Below are 17370 nucleotides of genomic sequence, written 5' to 3' on the forward strand. Positions count from 1 at the left end.
GTTTGTTTATGAAGGATTGTCTTGTAGATAACTCCATGTGCTGGACTGGGATGCCACAAGTCTGGACCTTGGTTCTAGTTCTGGACGCAAAGAAGCATATGCCTTGGATAAATTACAGGCTTTCTGTGAACTTTAGTGTTTTCCATCTAAAAAGAGAGTTGACACTGAGTATGGTGGCTTATGTCTGTAATCCTAGCATTTTGGGAGGCAAAGGCAGGTAGATTGCTTGAGCCCAGGAGTTTCTGACACAAGCCTGGGGAACATGGTGAAACCCCATCTCTACAAAAAATACAAACATTAACCACGTGTGGTGGCACATGCCTATAGCCCCAGCTACTAGGGAGGCTGAGATGGGAGGATCACTTGAGCCTGGGAGATTGAGGCTGCAGTGATATTTGAGTGTGCCACAGCACTCCAGCCTGGGTGACAGAGCAAGACCTTGTCTCAAAATAATAAATGAATAGTTAGCCTAGGAGAACTTGGTACTCTTTCAGAAGCAGTTGGCTATAAAAAGAAAAAAAAAAAAAAAAGTTGTCATGAAGTTGATTGGACATTTGTACTGTTCTCTGTATTAACTCAGAGAAGTGGTCCTAGGAGGTTAAACACACACACACACACACACACACACACACACACACACACACACAAACTTGAAGCAAAAATATATATGGTCTACTACCACAAGATCCTGGTTCTGATGGTAGATGGTTTTCCCCCAGTCCCCACTCGAAAGTATATGGTCCACTGCAGGCAAATAGATTTTCTGAATGAAATAAGGGGCATAAAAACACATGACATGATAGGGCCTCAAAAAAAATGTAGAGTTGAGAAAATGTTGCTTAAGATCTCAGCTCCTAAACTGGCCACCGTTATATGGGCTACTTGTCATAAAAGTGAGGAAGTCATGAGAGAAAGGGAGGGAGGGATAACTCTAGACCCTTTATTCATTTCCATTTATTGAATCTGCATATAAGTGCTCCCTTACTCCTTTGTAAGATGTCAGGGTGACAGAGGTATCTTCCAGGTACCTTTCCACCACTGCGTGCAATAAAGAGCATCAAATGCCAGAGGGACTGTGCAGTCTCAACCCCTTTGGTGTACTTAAAGATTACCTAAAAAGACAGTCAAGCCATAGAAAAAGCAGCAACCCATTTATCTCATTCATATGTTTGGTATTTAAGGTCAGTTTTCTTGTAGGATCTCTGAGATAGTAGCAATTAAACTGAGCCATGGGTAGCAACATAGTGCATGCTGCAAACTAAGTTAAAATTGGCAGAGTTTTCCATTTGCAGCAGTTTCTTAGTGTTATGAGGCACAGAACCGTGTGGCCATCAGAAAGACAGAGCTGCTAACAACTCCATTTAGGGCATTGTTAGGCAGTTCTGTTGACACATGAATACATTTCATATGATTATCATAAAATTGTGGCCTGGAAATTGAGCAGCCATGGTGCTGCATTTTAGACTTCACATTTATAATAAGCTGTAATAAAGTAAACATTTTAAATGGATATAAGAATAGGCATTACTTGCAATCACAAATGTATGTTCAGTTGAAATGCTTTTGAAGCTCAATTTAACAAAGCAAACAAATTTCCTGGCATTATTAACATAATTGTTCTCACTGCTGGGTTTTGAGTTCTAAAAAAATATTTAAGCAAAAAAACAAGTTACTAAAAAACAAAATTCACAAAAGGAAATGTAACTAAGAATGAGTTACTTTCCCTTTTATCATGTCAGATTAAAATTAAAAATAATAAACTAACATCTCAAGTGTTCATTATGCTACCGCCACACCCCCCTCCGCCCCGCCCCAACTTGCTGAATGATTGCTTGGCCTGTTTAACTCAGAGCTCATATATCAGGATTAGTTTAAGGTTAAATTCAGCTATTTGCTCTGCCATCAGCAGGCTTCGCAGTGGGCCTACTCAACATTAACCTACTAGTGAAACTCCAGGTTGTGCGATAGTTAAAAATAGGGAGCTTACAGAAGAGGACCAGAATATCCATTTTACACCAGAGTGGAGGAAGCATGACTATATGTAAATTTAGCACCAATTAGATGGTAGGATTTGAAGGACTGTGGTCCCTGCAATATTCCAAAAGCAAAAATGGGAATGATAGTGATACCATCTGAAGTGTGGTGACAAGACAGTTAAAACAGTGCTAATTTGGAGCTTCTGGGCACAGAACAGTACCAGGAGGCAATCCACTGTGTCTTCTGTGGCAGCTGGCAGCTGGCAGACAAAGCAAATGATGAGTCTTTGGCTTGTTACTTTTAAGCGCTCCATAGTGTTCTCCAATTTTGAATAAACCCGCGAAACAAGCATCCTTCCTGCATTGCCTTTTAACTATATCGGACCCTCATGTAGTACTGGCCTGGTAGTCTACCCCAGGAAAAACCACAGGAACCCAGGGTTGCAGGTGTACTTGCTTAAAGGTTAGCATAGGCACAGCATGGTATTGGTAGGAGGTACGTTCTTCAAAGACTCATATGGTGATTTCTTATAGTCAGGGAGATGAGCTGACTTAGTCAAGATTAGAAGGAGGCATGCCAGTGTGAGAATATCCTGTAAAATACTCACTACTTGAAAGCATTCCTGGCAAGCATATCATTTACCTGAATGTAATTTTTATTAAGCACCAAGATTGTGCTAGATACTTTTTTTTTTTTTTAAGATGGGGTTTCACCATGATGGCCAGGCTGGTCTTGAACTCCTGACCTCAGGTGATCCACCCACCTGAAAAAAGGTTAAAAGCCACCTACCTTAATTATCCTGACTTAATTTCATATACCCAGAAAATAACTTACTAGAAAATAGTGGTAACACAGCTGTCTAATTTCGAATAGATCCTCTGAAGGCTTGATAAGAGTCGTTAAGTGGTGAATGTCCAAAAATGTATAGCCTTTTCTCTTTGCCTGTGTAATTTTGTTTTTTTTCTTTATTCCCACTAGGACATGTTCTGCTTACGCTCTCTGGAACAGGACTAGAACAAAAACCTAAAGAAATATGGGAGGTCGCGGAAGGAGGGAACAAAATGAGAAAGTTAATATGGTTCCAAATGTAATCTTTAAGAACTGTGAATTGTGAAAATTCTGATCTCTCAAAGATCAAGCAATCAGACACTTCTAAATGTAGAAATCTTTAGATAATAGCACGTATTTTACCTCAGGCTGAAATTTATGTTGGTATCTTTTTTCTCCCGGCATCTTTGGAAGTGAAAGTAGATAAATAAGTTGCCAGAACAGAAAAGACTGTTTTAATTACTGGAGCCTGCTAAAAATGTAAATAGTGCTGATAATCAGTAAAATTTTTGTATATTACTCAACCAAAATGCACTTAATCTCCATTTCACAGACCTTGTTTAGGACACTTAGAACTGTGTCTTCTCGGTATCTTTTCCCTACCCACTTGTGAGATTCCTCCCACTTTGTCCTATCTTCTTTCCAGACCCCTTTTCTCCAGACTGGTATTGACCAACACATGACAATTGAGGCTCATGGTTTTGGGATGTTTTTCCTCACATGCAGCCTGTGTTTCTTATTTCTCTTTTAGATTACATTACATTAAACTCAGCATGACCTACGAGAGTCCACATGTCTCTCCTTTGGTTTATGGTGACATATTAGCCCAACTCCCTTAGCTCTTTGATTTAACTGTCATTTCTTGATTAGGCGTTAACAATAACAATATTTCCCTTTTCCTCTAGTATGTTGAATTTCCCAGTTATTACCAAGAGATAGTGTGATACAGAGCTCTAGATCCAAATGCCGTCTTGAAGGAATTATTTAAATATTCTCATTCTTTATTTCCTCATTATTATAAAAAGGATAACAATGTATGTAAAGTGCTCAGCTCATCACAAGTAGTTAATAAATGTTAGTTCTCTCCCTTTCCTTTCCCTATGAAGGAAAAAGTCTCAGACAGTAATTTAAAAAGTAAATATCTGATGAAAACAAATGTGTTGGCTGTAAACCTTAAATTGATTTTGAGTACAAGTTACCAAAATAATGAATTCGTTATTTCCTCTGGTTTATATCTGTTTCCACCCCAATATGTGAAATGTTCACACATACACACTAATTAATACTTTAGTACTTGAATATTTCAGAATAAAAGTGTTTGATTTGATGATCTTTAAGTTTCCTGCTTGGAGTTTCAGCTCTAAAATGTTTAATTTTATGAGGGAAGTTATTGTGGTGGTTTTGGATTTTGTGGGGAGAAGATTTAGGGAATATGGCACTTGATGCAGATAATTTATTGTAGTCATTTTCAGATTCTCAGCATTTTCTGAGGTTTTTTGTTTTTTTGTTTTTTGTTTGAATTAGACTTTAAGTTCTGGGATTCGTGTGCAGAACATGCAGGTTTGTTACATAGGTATACGTGTGCCATGATGGTTTCCTGCACCCATCAACCTGTCATCTACATTAGGGTATTTCTCCTAATGCTATCCCTTCCCTAGCCCCCAACCCCTCATCAGGCCCTGGTGTGTGATGTTCCCCTCCCTGTGTCCACGTGTTCTCATTGTTCAACTCCCACTTAGGAGTGAGAACATGCAGTGTTTGGTTTTCTGTTCCTGTGTTAGATTGCTAAGAGTAATGGTTTCCAGCTTCATCCATGTCCCTGCAAAGGACATGAACTCATCCTTTTTTATGGCTGCATAGTATTCCATGGTAGATATGTGTCACATTTTCTTTATCCATTCTATCATTGATGGGCATTTGGGTTGGTTCCAAGTCTTAGCTATTGTGAATAATGCTGTAGTAAACATACGTGTGCATGTTTCTTTATAGTAGAATGATTGATATTCCTTTGGGTATCTACCCATTAATGGGATCACTGGGTCAAATGGTATTTCTGGTTCTAGATTCTTGAGGAATCACCACACTGTCTTTCACAATTGTTGAACTAATTTACACTCCCACCAGCAGTGTAAAAGCGTTCTTATTTCTCCACATCCTCTCCAGCATCTGTTGTCTTTTGACTTTTTAATGATCACCATTCTGACGGCATGAGTTCTCAACGTGGTTTTGATTTGCATTTATCTAATGATCAGTGATGATGAGCTTTTTTTCATATATTTGTTGGTCACATAAATGTCTTCTTCTGCGAAGTGTGTGTTCATATCCTTCACCCACTTTTTGATGGGAGTCTTTGTTTTTTTCCTTGTAAATTTGTTTAAGTTCCTCGTAGATTATGGATATTAGCCCCTTGTTAGATGGATAGATTGCAAAAATCGTCTCCCATTTTGTAGGTTTCCTGTTCACTCTAATGATAGTTTCTTCTGCTGTGTAGAAGCTCTTTAGTTTAGTTAGATTCCATTTGTCAATTACGGCTTTTGTTGTCATTGCTTCTGGTGTTTTAGTTATGAAGTCTTTGCCCCTGCCTATGTTCTGAATGGTATTGCCTAGATTTTCTTCTAGAGTTTTTGTGGTTTTACATCTTATGTTGAAGTTTTTAATCCATCTTAAGTTAATTTTTGTATAAGGAAGGGGTCCAGTTTAAGTTTTCTGCATATGGCTAGCGAGTTTTCCCAACACCATTTATTAAATAGGAATCCTTTCTTCATTGCTTGTTTTTGTCAGGTTTGTGAAAGATCAGATGGTTGTATATCTGTGGCATTATTTCTGAGGCCTCTGTTCTTTTGCACTGGTCAGTATATCTGTTTTGGTACCAGTACCATACTGTTTTGGTTACTCTAGCCTTGTAGTATAGTTTGAAGCCAGGTAGCATGATGCCTCCAGCTTTGTTCTTTTTGCTTAGGATTATCTTGGCTATATAGGCTCTTTTTTGGTTCCATATGAAATTTAAAGTTTTTTCTAACTCTTTAAGGAATGTCAGTGGTAGCTTGATAGGGATAGCATTGAATCTATAAATTACTATGGGTAATATGGCCATTTTCATAATATTGATTCTTCCTATTCATGAGCATGGAATGCTTTTTCATTTGTTTGTGTCCTCTCTTATTTCCTTGAGCAGTGGTTTGTAGTTCTCCTTGAAGAGATCCTTCACATCCCTTGTAACTTGTATTCCTACGTATTTTATTCTCTTTGTAGCAATTGTGAATGGCAGTTCCTGAGTAGTTTTTTTAAGTAGCCCCTATACCTGGAGCTGAGAGGCAGATTTAAATAAATCCGTCGTGAATGTTCTTCAAGGAGTACATAGAGACATACAATGGAACTCTAGGGCTCTGAGCAGTGTGATTATCACTGTACTTGTGTAATGCTTTTGTCAGTAACTTCAGTATTTTTTTCTCAAAGTAGAATAAATACAGTTGTTGAGAAAGCATATATAAACTTTCAGTGATCTATGCATGGCAAACAGTAAAATACCCAATTGGACACGTCAAAGGCAGATTATAGCTCAGAAGGTCTCAGTGAGAGTCTGCATTGACTTGAGGTACAGACATGTAAGAAAGGAATCCTAGAAGTTTGTTTGCTCAGATGAGTCCGAATCACCACAAGAACATTTTTCACTAAATTAAAGAGTGCTGTGTTTCTGGTCTGATGATTCAAAGGTATGTGGGTCTGTAGTCTTCGGTACCTGTAAGTGCCACTAAGGCAAATTGAGTGATTTTAAAGGAGGAAGAGTTTAGAAGATAAAAAGGAGAAAATGCCAACATTATTGTTGGTGTTCTAAGTGACAGGCTCAATAGGAAGGGAATCTGTACTTACTTTTGAAGCATTTTGGTATACTCCCACATTAGGTCTAGCCAGAGGACAGTTCTCTTGAGGTCTCTCTATCCTATAAGAAAGGCATGGTTGAATAGCTGAGTTTAAAATGAGTGAAAGGAGATAGTTATATGTAACCAGCACACATTGCTAAAGGAATGAAAAAAAAGAGAACACTGTTGGATCTAAACTGTTAGCAAGTCCTTGAAAGTAAATGTAAGGACTCCTTGAAATAATTTGACTATACATTGACATCTTAATGCCTAGCTCCAATATTAGGTCCAGTATATTGTGAACATTGTTAAACATGGATATTTAATATCATTAAAATAAATTTAAGTTAGGTATTTGTTACTGCCAGAAGTAAGTAGACCATTTATTAAATTCAGTGTGGAAATATACTTTATGAAATATTTGCATCAGCTGTGCAACAGACATCTTAAAAAATGAGCAACATTAAATAAGCCAGTCATTGTAAGTATAACTATAAGAAAAAAAGTGTTAGACATGCATATTGCATTTTATCCTCCTTCTTAAGTTAATGGTGGATGTTAAAGCTTTCCTTGGTTGTGTATCAACTTTATAATCCCAAGCATGCATTGAATCCATAGTCTGCTTAGAAGTCTAATCATGCTTGGTTTTAGGTATTAGGTATTAGAACTAAACAGAGAACAAATATATTATGCCATAGAGTTTGGCACTCTGTTTAGTAAGTCATTACTGTTACCTCACCTTACCTGGCAGAGCTGCTTGTTTTGTCCACATGACCTCTTATTTTTGCTAGTTATGCCTATGGAAAGGTCATTCAACACAATAATGGCTTCTCATTTAGTCTAGAAATCAGACAAAAGCTTTGCAGCTGTGAAATGCAGCCCATTTAAAAATTAACCTATTGTAAATTCTTAATGATTGAGAAATTCTGCAATTTGCTATGATTTGTGGTTTGTGCTGCAATTAGAATAGCAAACAGCAGAGATGATGCAGTCAGAATGATGTGCATTTGGAAAATGAAGAGAAAGAAACTTAGCAGACACTGAGCTTGGTTCAAGCCAATGTATTATGCCCTTCTACCCTCATCAGTCATATATCCCTTTGTCTCCCACCTTTAGACTCTCCCAAGTGAAATGTAATCCTTGAAAATAATTACTTAAATTACTGTTTTAAATTACTTAAATACTCATGAAGTAAAATTGTCCATAAGTGTAGTCTGCCTTCTCCTCCTTTAATACTTTTTCAACCTAAAGCCTAGATTGTTAGAGAAAAAGGAGGGCATAGTTTTTGATCCATGAAGACCTAGAATTCAAATCTGATTAATAAAACAAATAAGCTCTGTATCCTCATGCAGATTGCTTAAACTCTCTGGCTTCAGCTTCCACATCCAGAAATCTCACTGGACTCTTGTAGGGGTACAGTGTTTCTTCATCTTTTACTGTCTATTAAACCCTGATCAAATTATATAACTTCTCTATACCTGTGTTTCTGTGAAATGGGAATATTAATACCTACTTCCTAGGGCTACTATGAGGATTAAATAAATAGTGCAAAGCCCTTAAAACAGTACTGTACATCTAGTAAGTGTTCCATAATTTAACCATCTGATTGACAGATCAAATCAATAATCAACAAATAGCTTACAATGATAGATAATGTAAATGAAACATGTAGGGTATAGTAAGACAACTTATTAAAGCTAGAAAAAAAAGCAAGACTCTGTCCTTTAGTGCTTTGTAATGGGAAGCGACTGACAAGGATGATGTGATTGAAATTACTTTTTTTTTTAAGTGACCTGCTTCTTAAATTTCTTTTTTTTTATTTTGATTCACCTTCTACATACCATAATTCACTCCTTTTGGTGTGTGAGTTTAGACAAGTGCATAGCGGCATAGAGCCACTGCTAGAATCAAGACAGAATAGTTTCATCACCACTCACCACCATCACCATTTAAAAGCCTCACATGACAGTCCTTCATAATAAATTCCTTTCCCTGCTTCTAAATCCAAATCTCCTTTCTGTTTCTTAATTTCGCCTTTTCCAGTATGTCATGTAAATGGAATCACATACTTTATAGCTTCTAAAAGCAAGCTTCTTCAGTTCAGCTCAATGCATTTGGAATTAATCCATATTATTCTGTTTATCAGTAGTTGACTAATAATTCTTATTCTTGAGTAGTATTTCCTTATATGACTATACTACAGTTTGTTTAGCTATTCAGTATTTGAAGGACATTTAAATTGTTTCCAGTTTGGGATGGTTACACTCATGTCTGTAATCCCAGCACTTTGCGAGGCTGAGGTGGGTGGATCATGAGGTCAAGAGATCAAGACCATCCTGGTCAACATGGTGAAACCCCGTCTCAACTAAAAATACAAAAACAGTTAGCTGGGCATGGTGGTGCGTGCCTGTAATCCCAGCTACTCAGGAGGCTGAGGCAGGAGAATTGCCTGAACCCAGGAGGCGGAGGTTGCGGTGAGCCAAAATCGCACCATTGCACTCCAGCCCGGGTAATGAGCGAAACACCATCTCAAAACAAAAAACAAAAAACAAAAACAAAAAAAAATGAATATACTGTAAACATTTTTATTCAAGTTTCTATGTGAACAAATATTTTCATTTCTCTTGGGTAAAATACCTAGGAGTAAAATTGCTGGCTCTTACGGTAAGTGTATGTTTGACTTTATAAAGAAACTGCCGAACTGTTTTTTAACATGGTTATACCATTTTACATTTCCACTAGCAATATACAAGAGTTCAATTGCCTTATGTTGTTGTCAACACTTTGATATTGTCAATATATTTTACTTGAGACATTCTAATAGGTATATATAGTGTCTAATTGTGATTTTAATTTGAATTTTCATAGTTACTAAAATAATTTTGAACATACAGTATTTTTATGTGCTTATTTGTCATCTATATAGCTGCTTTGATAAAGTGTTCAAATTATTTGCCCATTTTTTAAATTGAATTGTTTGTTTTTTATTCAGTTTTAAGGTTTTTTAAAATGTGTTCTGGTACAAGTCCTTTGTCAGATATGTGATTTGCAAATATTTTATTCTAATCTATGCCTTGTCTTTTCATTCCTTAACAATATATTTAGAGAGCATAAGTTTTAAATTTTGATGCCTTTTATCAGTTTTTCATTTTATGAATCATATTTTTGGTGTCATTTCTAAGAAATCTTGCCTAACCCTAGGTCACAAAGATTTTCTTTTATGTTTTCTTTTAGAAGTTTTATAATTTTCAGTTCTATATTTAGGTGTACTTTACAGCTTAGTTTTTGTGTAATGCAAATAGCATAGGTTGAGGTGCGTATTTTGTGTATGAATATCCAATTGTTCCGGTACCATTTAGTGAAAAGACTGTCATTTCTTCATTGCGTTGCCTTTGTGCCTTGGTCAAATATCAATTGACCTTATATTTGTGGATTTTTTTGTGAGCTCTCTGTTCTGTTTCACTGATCTATGTGTCTCTCTACTTACCAATCAATACAACACTGTCTTGATAACTATAGCTTTATACTAATTCTTGAGATCAAATCAGTATCACTTCTTCAAATTTGTTCTTTTACAAATTTTTTCTAGTTTTTTTGACTTTCTATATAAATCAGGTTGTTGATATCCACTAAAAAATCCTGTTGGGATTTTGCTTGTGATTATGTTAAATCTGTAGATCATTTTGGGAAGAATTGACATCTTAACAATATTGAACCTTTCAGTCCATGAACATGGTATATATCTCTCTTTCTTTAGATTTTCCTTTCCTTGATTTTTTTATTTCATCAGTATTTTGTAGTTGTCAACATATACACCCCGCAATATTATTTTTAGATTTATACCTATTTCATGTTTTTTAGTTGTGTTATTGTAAATTATACTTTTTAAATTTTAAGTTTCCAGCTGTTCATTGTTGGTATACAGATATTCAATTGGTTTTAGTATTCTGCATCCATTTACATATCTATTTAACATCCTTGGATTCTGCAACCTTGTTAAACTTACTTAGTTCTAGGAGCCTCTTTGTAGATCCTTCTATGTAAGTAATCATGTTGTCTGTGAATAAAGACAGTCTTATTTCTTCCTTTTCAACCTGTAGGTCTTTTATTTGTTTTCCTTCTAAGGAAGAGAATGACTTGATTAACATTTTTCAAAAATAAATGTGGCTTCAATATAAGGAATTGATAGGATGGGGAAATAAAAAAGAGAACAGTTTGGAAGCTGTCACAAGAATCTGAGACACTGTGATAGGTTGAACTGTGATGATGACAGTAAGAGAAGAAGCAAATATACTCAGATTATGTTTTGGATGTAGAATTAATGGGCCTGGGTAGTGAATTGAATATTAGGGAAAAGAAGAAGAAGGGATCAGGAGGACACCAAGATCGCTGTCACAAGGAATTGGGTGGATAGAGTTGCCATTTATTGCAATGGAGAAGATAAGAGAAGAAACAGATTTGGAAGCAGGTGAAAAGTTGAGTTTTGAAAAAATATAAATAAAATATAAGAAGAAGAGCTTGGGAATGAGTTGGATCTATGTGAGATCCCATTCAAAGGCTTGTAGAGACATTATTTTCATTCCATTGGCTTGTAGCTTTAGCATCCAAGATCATAAGATCTTTTTTACCTCAGGATTTTGGACACTGTTAATCACTGTCTTAAGTGTGTGTATCTCCCCTCCCCTTGACACACCCACTTACTTTCCTTCTCTGTCTACTGCCTTCCCTCCCTCCTTTCTTTCGGTCTTTAGGCTGAGGTCTTATCATCCTGTAGGTCTTAGCTTAAATATCATCTCCTCAGACCTTACCAAAAGCCAAATGTCTTTCTTTATGCATTAGTCTCTGTTACAGTATTTTCTTCATAGGCATTATCATTTTGTAAACATTTTGTAAATGTTTTCTTGTTTGTTGTCTGCCTTTCACACTAGACTACATTCCAAAGATCAGAGACTGTGTCTACCTTGTTTACTGTTGTGTCACCAGTCCACAGCACCTTACTGGGCACATGGTTGATCAGTATTTGTCAGGTCAGAGGAATAATGGTTCTAGAGCTCAGGAAACATGGTAAGAAAGAACATTTGAGAGTTGTCCACATGTAGATGGTATTTAAAACTATAGAGGTAAATAAGATTGCTAGAGAAAGAAAAGAAGCCAGTACCAGCGCCTAGGGACTTCTCAACTTTAAAAAAGAAGAGATTAGCAAAGAAACCTGAGAAAGAATAGCAAAGGATAGAGGGAGGAAAAGCAGATTTTGTTTCCTAGGAGCCTAGAAAAGAGAAGTATTTTTAAAGAGGAAGAATTTAAATGTGTAAGACAATGCTGAGGGTGAGGGGTCAAATAAGATGAGTCCATTTGATTTAGCAACATAGAGGTCATTGATGAACCCAGCCAGCGTTTTGCTGGAGTGGAAAAAGTAGAAGCCACATGGGAGTGGATGAAAGGATGATAGTCATCATATAAATACAAACTGGATGGATACTTGCCTGTAAATTTTGTGTCTGAATATCCACACAATATTTGCCATCCATCAAAGCTGTCTTTTGGGTTAGTTCTGTATATCAGCTAACACTCATATGCCTGTGTAGGTGTGTTTAATAATTGAGTATATTTTATGAACTTGGTGTTTAACTGAAATATTTACTTTCATTTTGATTTGTCAAAAGACAAAATTACAACAAATTTAAAGATCTTAATTTACTTTAATTTGCAATTCTAGAATTGGGCAACTCTGTATTCCACAAAATAGAATAAGTGTTCTGATGAGCTGAGCAAGGGAGGTTGGTTTTATAGACAGAAAACAGGCTGTAGAAAGCAGAAACAAATGACAAAAAGTAGATTGGTCATTTAAAGTCACTTTCCTTTTGAGATGGGAACAGGGAAACACAGTAACAGAAAAATAACTGGTTAACATCAGGTATTTCAGGCTACTTTTTCTGGGATAAGGATTAAAGCAGAGGGAACTTTATTATCATGCTGACTGAAACTGGCCGGTTTCAGAATGTTGGCTGTTATCTCCCTCTGATTTCTCAGGTCCCGTAACAACTGAGTTTCAATTTAGTGTTGTGGAGCTTCAGTATAAGTGACTCCATTTTGGTTTTTTTTGTTTGTTTGTTTTTGTTTTTGTTTTTTTTGAGACGGGGTTTTGCTCTTGTTACCCAGGCTGGAGTGCGATGGCGCGATCTCGGCTCACTGCAACCTCCGCCTCCTGGGTTCAAGCAATTCTCCTGCCTCAGCCTCCCTAGTAGCTGGGACTACAGGCACGTGCCACCATGCCCAGCTAATTTTTGTATTTTTAGTAGAGATGGGGTTTCACCATGTTGACCAGGATGGTCTCGATCTCTCGATCTCGTGATCCACCCGCCTCGGCCTCCCAAAGTGCTGGGATTACAGGCTTGAGCCACCGCGCCCGGCCTCCATTTTGGTTTTTAATCTGGTCTGTTGGGGCTTAGTATAGGAGCTTAGTCCAAACTAATGACCTCACGTACTTCTTAACAGATTGTAGTGATGGAATAGATGCCACCTTATTCACCCAGAAATAGAGTACAAATGCATAATGTTCATTCATGTGTTAAAGGGAGGATATTTACGTCTTAAAACCTTTTGTTTTGTTTGTTTTGTTTTGGGCGAGGTGGGGAAGGAAGAGTAAGAAGGAGAAAGGAAAGCAGAGAAAAGCTTAGAGATAATAGTAGTGTCCTTTACTTAACTAGCTATCAACAGTACAAGTTGGTTGATAAGTGAAGACTCATGATTCTGGAATTTAAGGAAATGTCTTTCCTGAGGATCTCCTCTACTCTAAACTGGTACAACCAATGAAGAGTACATAGTTTATTGATCTAGATAAGAGTTGAAATTAACTTGATAAAAATTCTGTTCTATACCATGATCTGGTATAGAACCTCCAGCAAAGTTCTTCATACTCTGTTTGGTTTCCACTAAGTGTTAGACATAATCTGTGTGTAGGTTTTAGGGACTAGGATCAGAAAGGGCGGATGAAAAGGACTTAGGCCAGAGGTTAGCAAATGTGCGTCATGTTGCCTCATGCACAGCACCTCTAAGCCAAAAGAAATACCTAACAATTCCATTTATTAAGCAGATAGATTCAAACCACTAAGTGTTTATGTTTAAACAACTTAGTATGTTGTTAAAGGCCGTACAACTTTTCATTATCTCGAAATCAGATTGGATACCACCAACCACATGTCCTGTTCCACATTGATTTTTTTGCACAATATATGGCTTTAATCAAAATAACTATCCAAGACTCAGCTTTGCAAAGACATGATGTCATCTAAAGGAATTCTCTGTTAAACTGTGAACTCACTTCAACTAATAATTTTCATGGTGTCCAACCCCTGTCACTGTCTTTCCCTAAAAATGTGAAATAATCCACAATGCCCTTGTGAACTGCTGTAGCTCTCTGGGTGCCTCATTGCAGTTTGTGAGCTGTGGACTCAGAGCATTATTCCAGGACTTTTGGTTTTCCATTTAAATATTTATTCCTTATATTTTGTGCCTCTGCATTAAAATCAAACCTGATGTTTCTAATCATTGGTGAAACATAGTTTATTTTAGGATTTTTTGTTTCAAAAAAGTATGAAAGTTAAACATATGTAATGTTGAAAGTTTGGAATGTTGAAAGTTTGGAAAATATAGCAACACACAGAAAAGAAAATAAAAGTCACTTCTAATTCCACCATCCACCAGTAACCACTACTAACATGGTTTTGTATATCTGTCAAGTTATTTTCTATGAAATAATAACTGTGACTAACTGATTTTATGGGGTGGTAGAAATCTGTAGTTTAGTGTAAATTTCATACCCTTTAGTTGTGACTTGTCTATAATGACTTGGGACAAGTAAATAAGATAGAGTTATAGCTGTTCCTTTCCCAAGTAACTGCTTTCATTAGTTGCGTATCTGACTGAAGGGCATGAAGACCCCACCATTCTTGAGGGAGAAACCTCCTGCTGCTGTGTTTCTGACCTAGCAAATGCAAGGCATGCTATTTACTCAGTGGTTCCTCATTAGAGAGGCACAAACACCAATAGATTTTAGTACAGGAACCTTTTTGAAGTACTAGTCTAACATATGTTTGAAAAAGGTAATATGACAAGTATTTTACTTCTTTTAATAAGCAGATGCACTTTCTTAAAGTAATAATAGGTCGTGGCCCTGCTATAAGGTAGTAGTTCTAGAAGTCTGTTTATTTAATAATTCAGATTTAAGCTATTCATATTGTTATGATACCACATAGAAAACTTTTATAATTCTATCTTATTTCTGATATATTTGTTTTATTTTCTCTGCAATCATAAAAACTGAAGTTATTTACCTGAAAATGAGATTTTTGTTTGAGTTCATTTACTCAAGATATGTTTTAAAAATCCACTTTCTGTCACACTATAGAAGGAGATTTTGAATTACCAAAAAGTAGAATTATAACTTCAGAAAAGAAAAAAATGGCCAATTTAGTTTAACCTCTATGAGACAATCTTAGAGTCTCATATATTCATCCCCCAGCTTTCTTTCCTTCTTTCTCCCTCTGTTCTTTTTCTCCGACTTTAAATTCTGACCAAAATAAGTTGTGGCTATACTTTCTTAGCATAGCCTGGACTGTTGATGCATAATTATGTTCTTTTAAAAAATCCCTCATAGGCTGGGTGCAGTGGCTTACCCATGTAATCCCAGCACTTTGAGAGGCCAAGGCAGGAAGATTGCTTGAGCCCAGGAGTTTGAGACCAGCCTGAACAACATAGGGATACCTCATCTCTACACAAAAAATTAAAATATTAGCCAGGCATGGTAGTGCACAACTGTGGTCTGAACTACTTGGGAGCCTGAGGTGGGATGGCTTGAGCCCAGGAAGTCGAGGCTGCAGTGAGCTGTGATTGCACCACTGCACTCCAGCCTGGGTGGCAGAATGAGACCTTGTCTCAGAAAAAAAAAATAAAAAATAAAAATAAAAATCTTTGGTAGGGGGCCCCATGGAGAAAAAGTGGAAGCAAGGTAGACATGGGAGCCACATGAGAGTTCCCAGTGGCCAAAACTAGAACAATTTGAGCAACAAAATGAGTGATGAGTATTTTATTATAAACCAAAGAATTAAGTAAATATCCAAGAGTCCATACCGATAAAGATAAGCAATTAAATGAATAAATAGGGGAGAAGGGACAAATCTTTCTTACAGAAGAACTCTAGATAATAGATGTTGAGGGAATGGAGAATACAAAAAATTCCGTTAGAACACCACAGGAATAATTACTCAGGGAAGAGTTACAGATGAATGCCAAAATTAGTAAGTGAAACTTTGTGAAACAGGACATTTGTATAGTGTCAAGAGTATTTCCCCCAATAAATTAATAATTTCTGTTGTGTTTGTAATAAATGTCCATAAATTCTTAGCTACCCTTCCTTCCAGAAAGTAGAGCTGAATTTTCCTCTTCTTGAGCAGGACTGATCATAGCTATTCCCAACTAATAAATAGAGTAGGAAAAGGAAAAAAAATTGTAACTTTACAGTAAAGAAACCTGGTACATATCATCTTAACCAGTGGATCAGGCTTAATACCACCAGTAATAAGTCGTGCTGAAGTCATACGCCCCGAGATGTGATGCAGTGAGAAGGGCACTTCTCCATTATAGCATTCTTTCCCCAAATCCACAACCTCAGTCCAACCAAAAGAAAACATTAGAAAATCCCGAATTAAGGAACCAAAATATCTGACTTGTACCCTTCAAAAGTGTCAAAGAAAATGTAAGAAACTGTCACAGATTGAAAGAGAGTAAGGACAAGTGGCAACTAAATGCAGTGTGGTTTCTTGGGCTGGATCTTGGAGTCCGAATAAAGACTATAGTTTAGCTAATTGTGTTGTACCAATGTTACTTTCTAGTAGTGTTGATAAGTGTTCCATGATAGGCAAAATATAAACATTAGAGGAAGCTGGATGGAGACAGTACTGGTTGAGCGTTGCAAATTCAAAAATTCAAAATCTGAAATACCCCACAATTCAAAACTGCTTGAGTACCAGCATGATACTCAGAGGAAGTTCTCATTTCAGATTTCAGATTTTTGAATCTGAGGTGCTCAGCCAGGAAGTATAATGCAAATATTCCAGAAATCACCTGCTCCTCCCTGCCCACCCTCCCCCACACAAAAAACCCCAAATTCAAAACATTTCTGGTCCCAAGCACTTTGGATAAGGGATATTCAACTTGTATGTAAATGCTGTACTATCTTTACAACTCTTCTGTCAACCTAAAATTATATCAAAATTAAAAGTTAAGAATGAAAAAAGACTCCCGGGTGGCTTTGCCAGTCTAAGGATATTTGTTATTTTAAAGTGTCTTCAGAGAGAATTAGTTTAGAGAAATCACCCTTCCCCCAGCCTCAGAAGATGAGTTCTCAATAGTAACACTGAACTCTACAGAGCAGGACAGTACATTTTAGAGGCTTAGTCCCACTACTGGAAGTACAGATGCATCTTTGCCTACTTGTAGAGGTCAGTTCAGCCAACACTAATTGTGTGCCTTGTGTTACTTAAATTACAAAAAATGTATTGTGCAAAAAAGTGGCAGAGTAGGTCAACTGTGATTCTACCTACCTCTGTTTTGTGCCCTTCATTCCAGATATTATCTTTGAGCTGCTAATTTAAAATCTTCAGAAGTGCTAGATCCAGTTTCATCTGATAGTTTCTTAACCCCAGAT

General features: G+C 36.7%; 1 protein-coding gene across 2 annotated transcripts in view; it reads left to right on the forward strand.

Annotated features, from left to right (window-relative positions):
* RNGTT (RNA guanylyltransferase and 5'-phosphatase) overlaps nt 1-17370 on the forward strand; it is a 342640-nt gene that overhangs the window by 315413 nt on the left and 9857 nt on the right. The window contains exon 15 of one of the 2 annotated variants that reach the window (XM_074397708.1): nt 2956-9494. The exons of the other annotated variant lie outside the window; for it this stretch is intronic. Coding sequence (XP_074253809.1) covers nt 2956-2991 — 36 coding nt within the window. The 3' untranslated portion in view covers nt 2992-9494. Of the gene's footprint in view, nt 1-2955; nt 9495-17370 lie in introns of those variants that run through there. 2 annotated transcript variants of the gene reach the window in all.

The sequence above is a fragment of the Saimiri boliviensis genome, chromosome 4 (assembly GCF_048565385.1).
Source record: "Saimiri boliviensis isolate mSaiBol1 chromosome 4, mSaiBol1.pri, whole genome shotgun sequence".
In the NCBI taxonomy this organism is placed as follows: Eukaryota; Metazoa; Chordata; class Mammalia; order Primates; family Cebidae; genus Saimiri; species Saimiri boliviensis.